Source organism: Nansenia antarctica (genome assembly GCF_963989245.1).
Source record: "Nansenia antarctica genome assembly, chromosome: 14".
Classification (NCBI taxonomy): Eukaryota; Metazoa; Chordata; class Actinopteri; order Argentiniformes; family Microstomatidae; genus Nansenia; species Nansenia antarctica.
The window spans coordinates 31,736,824-31,746,449 of NC_137684.1; the positions used below are offsets into that span (position 1 = coordinate 31,736,824).

At 45.2% G+C, this 9,626-nt stretch overlaps 1 protein-coding gene across 1 annotated transcript in view; it reads left to right on the top strand.

The window, feature by feature from the left end:
* Window positions 1-7,649, top strand: part of LOC308170076 (hyaluronidase-4-like) — a gene marked incomplete at both ends in the record, with an annotated part of 7,834 nt that extends 185 nt beyond the window's left edge. Inside the window, 4 exons of the mRNA XM_080544808.1 lie at window positions 1-808; window positions 2,776-2,865; window positions 3,379-3,724; window positions 7,639-7,649. The exon at window positions 1-808 is cut by the window's left edge and continues 185 nt beyond it. Of these exons, the coding sequence (XP_080400934.1) occupies window positions 1-808; window positions 2,776-2,865; window positions 3,379-3,724; window positions 7,639-7,649 (1,255 nt within the window). The remainder of the gene's footprint in view (window positions 809-2,775; window positions 2,866-3,378; window positions 3,725-7,638) is intronic.
* Between the last annotated feature and the right edge of the window lie 1,977 nt (window positions 7,650-9,626).

Consider the following 9,626-nt stretch of genomic DNA (forward strand, 5'->3'; position numbering starts at 1 on the left):
TCTGGACATGTGCGCCATCAAGTACAAAGTCAACGCCGACCTGGACCTGGACCGCCTCTTCCACATCAGCGGCAGCCCGCGGGCCGTGCGGACCGGCCAGAATGTCACCATCTTTTACGCCAACCGGCTGGGCCGCTACCCCTTCTACACGGAGCGAGGGGCGCCCGTCAACGGGGGCGTGCCGCAGAACTGCAGCCTGGAGGACCACCTCTACAAGGCCCACCGGGACATCGGCCACTACCTCCCTGCCGAGGACTTCCGCGGGCTGGCCGTCATCGACTGGGAGTACTGGCGCCCCCAGTGGAGCCGCAACTGGCACAAGAAGGACGTTTACCGGCGCAAGTCGCGGGAGCTCGTCGTCTCTCAGCAGCCGGCGTACGAGAACGTGACGGAGGGCGAGGTGGAGGAGCTGGCGCGCCTGCGCTTCGAGGAGAGCGCCCAGGCGTTCATGCAGAGGACGATAGAGCTGGGGACGAGCCTCCGTCCCAACGGACTCTGGGGCTTCTACCTGTATCCCGACTGCCACAACTACAACCTGCACGAGCACAACTACACGGGCTCCTGCCCCCTGCTGGAGACGCTGCGCAACGACGACCTGCAGTGGCTGTGGAACAGCAGCACGGCTCTGTTCCCCTCGGTGGCCATCAGGAAGAGCCAGATGGACAGCGTCAGCAACCTGCACTTCTCCCAGTGCCGCGTGCTGGAGGCCCTGAGGATCGGCTCGCTGACCTCGCTGGATTACGAGCTGCCCACCTACGTGTACCTCCGCCTGGGCTACAGGGACGAGGCCATGGCCTTCCTCACCACGGTAAGAGGGTCAGGGTTACATGGTGCCCAGGGTTAGGGTAAGACCACAGTGTTACCACGGTAACAGCACTGGCCTGAGAATGATACCGAAAAGCCTTGAATCAGTCATCAACTCTTGTCCTAGAGAGCTACAAGGTCTCTAGTTCAGTACTATGTCATTGATCACTAATCACACTTGACATTACAGCTGTTTACGGTCGCTAAGTCGCAGTGTTCAATACTGAAGTCACAGAGTCACAACTCTTCATACAGTCAGCATTACTAACATGCATGTTGGCCAATCACTTCATTCAGGTGGAGGTGCTGGAACTGAAGAGTATCAATAGACTGCAAAATAACAGCATCTGCACACTCAAACACTTTATTTATTGCGAGCTTTCGGTCATATATGATAGAAATATTATTACTGCAGAAATGCACCAAATCATTCTGTTTTGAATGTGTTCTTCGCAGTTTTGAACAGAGTGTGTTAACATTGGAAAAATGTGTTGCAAATACATCGTGTTCTGCAGGTGGGGGAGTTCAAATGAGAGAAGAGTTCATGGGTTTTGGAGAACGTGGTCATTGATGCATTCTGTGTGAAAGCAGCAATGTAGTAAAAATGAGTCACAGTTTGGTCCACATGGACTTCTGCTTTGCTGACTGTATGAAGAGTTGTGACCCTGTGACTTCAGTATTGAACACTGCGATATCATAATTGCCCCAATACATGTTGTATCAACTCTGTAATTACACTAGTAACATGCTTTAACATGTTCCAATGTCCGAACATGAACAACATTTGTGATTTGTAATTCATTAATGGAAAAAGTGTAACAATGTTGCTAACAGATCAGAAACCGTATAGACCTGCCTTGTGGTTTGGCAGTCATGTCCTAGAGATATGGCCCTAAAGCTGGTTGGAAATGATTAGAAATACTTTCTAATACCTCGAGCGTTTGCTAGCCCCTGCATGGAGGGGTGGGTGCCCCTGCATGGAGGGGTGGGTGGGGGGGGGGGGGGACTTTTGGGACTATTCCATTGGTTACATTGTGTCAGGCAAACTCAGTCATGCACAGCTAAGTAATTGAAATACTATTTGAACCCAGGTCTGGCATTCACACACCATACTGTACTGTACAGCATCTGCTGTGTCTGGGCTATCACACCTCTCCTAGATATCATTATATATCATTAGCGCCATCTAGTGGATGCAGAGAGCAGTTAACCCTATAACACCTGAACCATGAAATCATTTCATTTTTTGAATTCTTTCAATTTGGACTATATTGAACCTTTAAAAACACGATTTTCATGAATGGGTTAACATAGGACCTAGTACCTGCAGTACCACATTTGATACACACTTTACTATAAAATACATCATGAAATATAAAGTAATTATGAGTTGCTTCAAACAACTAGATACTCATGTTGGATATCAGTAAGAAATGTGATATTCTTACCTTAACCGCTAAAACAGCAAAGACTGGAGACAGAAAACGTTCTGGGCTTGTTTACCATTTTCTTTTCTTTTTTTTGATCGCAGCTGATCCTGATAACCATGTTGGAGAAATTAGATGTCAGAACAGGTCTCTAGAACAGGTCTCTATATGTCTCTATTCTGCCATCCATTGGATTTTCGCGGTACTGCGTTCAACTGTTCACCCATTTTGAGGTCCTAAAAAAACGTCCAGAAAATGTATCATTATAGCGCCATAACTGCAGAGAGCAGTTCATCCTCAAACAATCTAGTACCAATATGGCCAAAGACAAGCTCGAAATGTAGATTATTTGTCAACTTAAGTTAAAATGATGATCGATTTACAAACAGATAAAAGGAAGGTCTTTTAAATGTATTACAATTGCTTGTTGCCATTGACAGTTAATCATGCCCTGATGAATGATATTGTCCATACTGTATGTATCACTTCCAGTGAAGGTTATTGATGTGTATGTTTGTTGTGTCTGCTTGTGTTCTGGCTACAGAAGGACCTGATCCACACCATAGGAGAGAGCGCTGCCCTGGGCGCTGCTGGCTTTGTGATCTGGGGAGACCTGAACCTCACCTCCTCCAGAGTGAGTCACATCTATAGTGTGTGATATATTAGAGTATGTCAGACAACAACGTGTCATACTGTTTGTTTTTGTAATGCTAATTCTGGGGTTTGAATTATGTGTTGCCAATTGGGAGTACCAGATTATCTAACAGCCTAACAATGAAACTTTACATTTCAATGTTCTTCTGAAGGTATCCTGGTTTGTTGTAGTGCCAAACAAATGTGCCACTCCTACCCAGTAAACAAAGAGTCCAAAAGGCGTCCTCAGGGAAGCCGGAATGTGGGTTCAGATGACGTCTTTCTATGACGTCCAGACGACGTCTTTCTAGGACGTCCAGGTGACGTCTTTAGGACGTCTTATGGACTACAGAAGACGATTCTGTAGTCCTAAAGACGTCATCAGGACGTCCTAGAAAGACGTCATCTGAACCCACATTCCGGCTTCCTTGAGGACGTCTTTTGGACTCTTTGTTTACTGGGTTTGATCTGACACCTGGCTGACTCCCCCTTCTCTCCACCTCTCCCTCCGCAGCACAACTGCACCAAGGTGAAGTCCTTCCTCAGCCACCGCCTGGGCCAGTACATCACCAACGTGACGCACGCCGCCGAGGTCTGCAGCGACTTCCTGTGCCAGAGCAACGGCCGCTGCGTGCGCCGGGACCCCCGCGCCCGGTACTACTTCCACCTGAGCGGGGACAGCTACCACATCCAGGCCCTGGGCGACGGGGACTTCGTGGTCACCGGCTGGCACTCCCAACACGAGCTGCAGCTACTGGCCCAGAGGTTCCGCTGCCACTGCTACGAAGGATACGCCGGGGAGAAGTGTGACAGTCTGAACAAGGTGGAGGACCAGGAAAAGACAGAGGAGGAGGTGATGGGTGAGGGGGAAGGAGGGAAGGACGAGGGGAGAGGGGAGGACAAGGACAAGAGGAGAGGGGAGGACGAGGACGAGAGGAGAGGGGAGGACGAGGGGAGAGGGGACGAGGGGAGAGGGGACGAGGGGAGAGGGGAGGACGAGAGGAGAGGGGAGGAAGAGGGGAAAGAGGAGGACGAGGGGAGAGAGAAGGACGAGAGGAGAGGGGAGGAAGAGGGGAAACAGGAGGACGAGGGGAGAGAGAAGGACGAGAGGAGAGAGGAGGAAGAGGGGAAAGAGAAGGAGTACAAGGGAAGCTCCGCTCCACAGACTGGGTGCGCCTCTGGATTGGTGGTGCTGCTTCTCATACTGAACTTATTGGTTGTCAAGTCGTGACGTATCGACCTGGCGATAATACTGTTTCCGGCTCCAACGTTGGCTGAGGCGCTCTCTTCGAAATGCCGCAGTGCTGTGTCCCTTGTTGTATGAATAGATCCGAGTCAAAAGAACAATTGAACTGTCATTCTACCGCTTTAGTACACTGGTACTCTGGTGCGGGGATTTTTTTTGACCCGGAAATTGCTAAACGTCATGCGTGACGTCAGACTTAACAACTGAATTGGTTGTGGTGGCGATGGTATCATGGCACTTTAGGGAGTCTGGGTGTTTGTGGGATGGGAGACAGAAAGCCTGAAGTCACTGTTATATGTAATGCTGTTGAATGTGAGTCAGAAGCTCTTACACTACCTTCCCAGTAAACAAAGAGTCCAAAAGTCGTCCTCAGGGAAGCCGGAATGTGGGTTCAGATGACGTCTTTCTAGGACGTCCAGATGACGTCTTTAGGACATCTTATGGACTCTGTCCTGTTGTTTACTGGGTTTATAAGCAACGTGCTTTCATAAACACTGCATACATCTAATCTAATCTAAGAAACATTCACCACTATAGGCTACAGTGCCCTCCATACTGTATGTATTGGAATGAGGAAGCATTTTGTGTTCTTTCAGGTCGATGCTCCAACAGTTTGGATTTAAAATCTCAGCTTTAATTCAATGTTTTTTTCTCCTTTGCAATAACTGCCTGAAACCTGCAACCCACTGACCCCACCAGATGCTGGGTATAGTTTGGTGATACTCTGCCAAGCTGATGATCTCAACTTTAACCTCATCTACGTTAACTTCACCTGGTTTGATTTACAATCCAGACGGTTGGAGTGCAGACCTAGAAGAAGAAGATGTCTATGTTATGCTTATGATGACACCAGGCCTTACTACAGGGCTCTTGTCTAAAGGTGTTGCCTTTGGATGACCAACACTTGAATCCTACTTTATTCTGCCATAAGACCAATAGACCTATCACTAAGCCACGGCCCCTTTGAAAACTCGGACAAACAAAATCGCTCAAATTCTTCACTGACAGTGACTGACTGACCGACCGTAACTGAATGACATTCAATGACTTACAATGGCGGGAGTTCAAATTTCTGATTTACAAATAAGTAATAGACATGTTTTTTAACACTAGAACAGCCGTGCCTTTTTTACCTAATATAAGAGCCGCCTCAGGGGTCAAATGTCTCTTTACAATGCTCAAGCTGCTATTTACACACAACGACCACTAGTTGGCCGCCTTGTAAATTAGCCTGCCTCCTACACAGAAAAACGGCAAATATATCTTCATACTAGCTTATCCTGATGTGATGTTGAAAATGTAACGATACTGGGTGGTAGAACGCACATATCTAGGATATCTAAGTCGTGAAAGGAGGGTCCTGAAATTTGAACGAGTGCAAAGACACTTTTCTTTACTCAAATGACCCCTCATGGCTGTTCTAGTGTTAAAGATGACAAGAATGTTTGGTCTAGAAGCTTTTCACCATCAGATATTAGCTTCTGCCTGTAGTGACTTTTGCTGTGATATGATCAGACAATTTCTATTTTGGGTGCGGGGCTTAGCGATAGGTCTGTTGCTGACGTAATGTTGCCTTTAGGCACGCACTGCCCCATTGTCCATCAACTGCAAGTAGAGTATCAGCAGAGTGTCAGTAGAGTATCATTCCAGCCCTAGCTATTGAAATACTGTTAGCACTGACAATGACATGACATGGCTTATACAGTACGAAGGCTTCCTGCCCCAGTCTCACCAGATATTGTTCAGTTATACTGTACCTAGCAATAACAATGTTTCACATTAAGTGTTTATTTTTTTATAATCATGCTATACCACTGAATGAAAACTAATGCGAAAGGTGTAGCCTACATGGTATGTTCAAAAAGGTATGTTCGGACAAGCCCAGCGTTTTAAAAGGTATGTAATCTCAGAATCTCAGAATCTTCTACTATTATGCCTCAATAGTACCATAGTACCAACGTTATAAATCCTACCTACTGCAATAAGTCTGAAAACCTCTGTTTTCAACAGTGAAACTGTATAAAGATGTGTAAGACTGTGTAAGACCATTTTTATATACAGTAATACTTGACTTTAATACTATGATGATTGTTTGCAGTCGGACTGTTCACAAGTAACACTTTTCTAAAAGCATACAGGTATAATGTGTTATAACTTATTACTGGCATGTATGTGGCTTTCATCTTTATACTTTTACAATGTTGCATTATTCCCAACTGACACATAAAGGAAAATCACTATAGGATGATATGATAAGACTTTGTTACCATAACTACAGGATGATATGATAAGGGTTTGTTACCATAACTTCCTTGGTTTGTTACCAGGGCAGTGCTGCTTGGATAGTTTAACACTAGAACAGCCGTGCCTTTTTACCTACTAAAAGAGCCCCCTCTTTACAATGCTCAAGCTGCTACTTACACACAACGACCACTAGTTGGCCACTAAATTAGCCTGCCTCCTACACAGAAAAACGGCTAAATAGCTTTATACTAGCTTATTCTGATGTGATTTAGAAAATGTAAGGATACTGGGTGGTAGAACGCACATATCTAGGAAAAGTCATGAAAGGAGGGTCCTGAAATGTGATACAACGATAAAGATATACCATTTTTCTTTACTCACAGGGGTCAAATGACCATGGCTGTTCTAGTGTTGAACCCAGTGGCAATGAAAGTATGTCAGGGTCTAAGTCAGGTGTAACTGGATCACCTGCTGGCAATGTACCACTTTCAGGTACAGTAATGGTGAAGGGATAACCTAACTTCTGCAACAAATCAGACCCAGGCAGTTAAGGTGTACGTGCCGATATAGTGCGACATGTTTTGCCCAGGAAATGAATAGTGCACATGCTGTATCTATATTACATCAATATGTCAATAACATTTCCACATCCAGGCCGATATTGGACAACATGCTTTGTTATGTTGTTATGTTATGTTAGGCTATGTGTTATTTCAATTTGTAGTGACTATTATTCGATATGTAGCTGAATGTACAATGCCATTGTTTTGCACAATAAATGTAGGTTCATTAGGACTCTGTGACACCCGTGGTCTGTTCTTTTCTGACATCTTAACGAGGTAGCAGTGGGGTAATAAGTGGGGATGACTCACCCAATCCAATGCGTTGGAGTATTGTGGCCTGACTAGCGAGTTTGTGTTGTGTTTCTCAACTATGTCGAAATGTAGTTCTGTGTTTCCTGCCACCATTATAGTGTCGTGTACAGTGTAAATAAATGGACTGCACTTATATAGCGCCTTTATCCAAAGTGCTTTACAACGGCCTCTCATTCACCCATTCACACACACATTCACACACCAATGGCGACAAGCTACTATGCAAGGCGCCGGCCGGCCCGCTCACTGGGAGCAATTTGGGGTTCAGTGTCTTGCCCAAGGATACTTCGACATGTGGCCAGCCGGGGCTCGAACCGCCGATCTGCCAACCTTGTGATCATTAGACGCCGGCTCTACCTCCTGCGCCACAGCCGCCCCGCCCCTGTACTCCCCCCCTGCCCTCTCTCAGGCTTCCTGTGAGGCATTATCCCCATGACAACCATACTCAACCCATACATCGCCAATGTGACTTCTGCCACCAAACTCTGCAGTGACGTCCTATAATGCCAGGGTAACCAGGGTAACCAGGGTAACCAGGGTAACCAGGAAGAACTAGAACTCAGATGACCCTGACAACTTCCACATCGTGAGGTCAGAAGGGAAGTACGTGGCTATTGGACGGCCCTCAGCAGACAGCTTCACCTGCCCAGGGTTCCCACACCTTCTGAAACATTCAACCACTTTTCAAGGACTTTGAAGACTCAATTCCCTCAAATTCAAGGACCCAACACGGCATAGTTTGAGACAGACCTAGATTAGAATTGATATAATAGGAGCTATCCGCTGACAGACAACAATTAAAAAGAGAGGCTTGAATGTGTAGAACACTAGATGGTCTCTTGCCTTCTCTACCACAGCACAGCAAAACAATATATTGTGAAATATGTGTAAAGTTAAGCAATACAGAGACTTATTTACTAGTTGACGAGCTAAGTAAAACATTTTTGAATATAGATATTTTTTTGAGAGAGAGAGAGAGAGGGGGGAGGAACTCAAGCACTTTCAATGACCCATGTCTATTTTCAAAAACTTTTAAGACCTTGATTTTTTTTCCTCAAATTCTCAAACTGTCAAGGATTTCACAGACCCGTGGGAACCCTGCCTGCCAGGCCACTGGCCAACGCTGCTCACCACAACTGAACTGTCATTTCCCAGAAATCAAACGGTGATTCATGTGTAGCCGGCAGGCCTCTTTGATCTGAGAACAACAGACTTCCTCAGTGCTCATGGTTATATGGTCCTTATGGTTATATGGTCCTTATGGTTATATGCTGTGCATGTGATTCCTGCCATTAACAAATCTAATCAGAGTCAATAATTATGATCACATGTCGACATGTTATTTTATACATTCCTGCAATTTATTATTTGAATATCATTGTTAATATTATATAAACATACACACATATTATGTAAACCACAATGAATCCCACACTGTATCCAATCGTTTAAGAAACATCATCTTTGGCAAAATAAAATGATTATGGTATTATGCCACGGCACAGACAGAGATGGCTCAGAACATGTTACATGGGACATGTTACCACAGGTGTGAGAACAGAATCATATGATTATATTGTCATACAAGATGAAATAAGTGACGGATTCTCCCCAGTTAAGTTCATACATGTCCAACATGGGCTGACTAAGCATGGAGGAAACCAGGGGGGAGAAAAAACATTATTTATGTTTCCTAACAAATACCAACGTTGTGTAATTGATGTCCAGACATTGTCCTGATACGCTTGTGACTCATATTCCCCTTCCGGCCCTGAAAACTCATTTTAAGCCTTTTAACATCAGTGAATCTCTATGAAACACCCCCCAGGGGAGACAGGAGAGGAGCACTCACCTCTTCTCAGAAAGATAAAAACAAGTTCCCACATGTGCGCGCCGTGTAACTCAAGCTACACTGGAAGTGATCTCAGGACTTATTTACGGACACACTATTTAAACTCTCAGACGAGATCTGAAGTGAGGTTTATGGCGAGAGGTTAACGATTCCTAACAGGAAGAGAAGATTTTTGGTTTTTTTGTGAACAAGAACGTTGTGAGAGAACCTCCAGAACAGGTTGGTACACCGCTGAGGTAAACCTGTCAACTTTGTTTAGTCTCACCTCCTCTCATGTTACTGTTTCAAATGCTGCTATCTTGTCTGGACTGATCAGTGACAACTGCCTCTCTTGACCTGTTCATGTTGTGAGAACTTTAACTGGAGGTCAAGGTCAGTCTGTTTAATTACAATGTTGAGGTTTAGGTAACAGACAAACAAACAGACAAACAAACAATTAAACAAGTAACTGAAATATGCTGGAAAAGTACCCTACAATAAAAGTGAATGTTGGATTTGTTTTCCCTTTGTTGTATTTGTCATATATAATATGAATATGCCACACG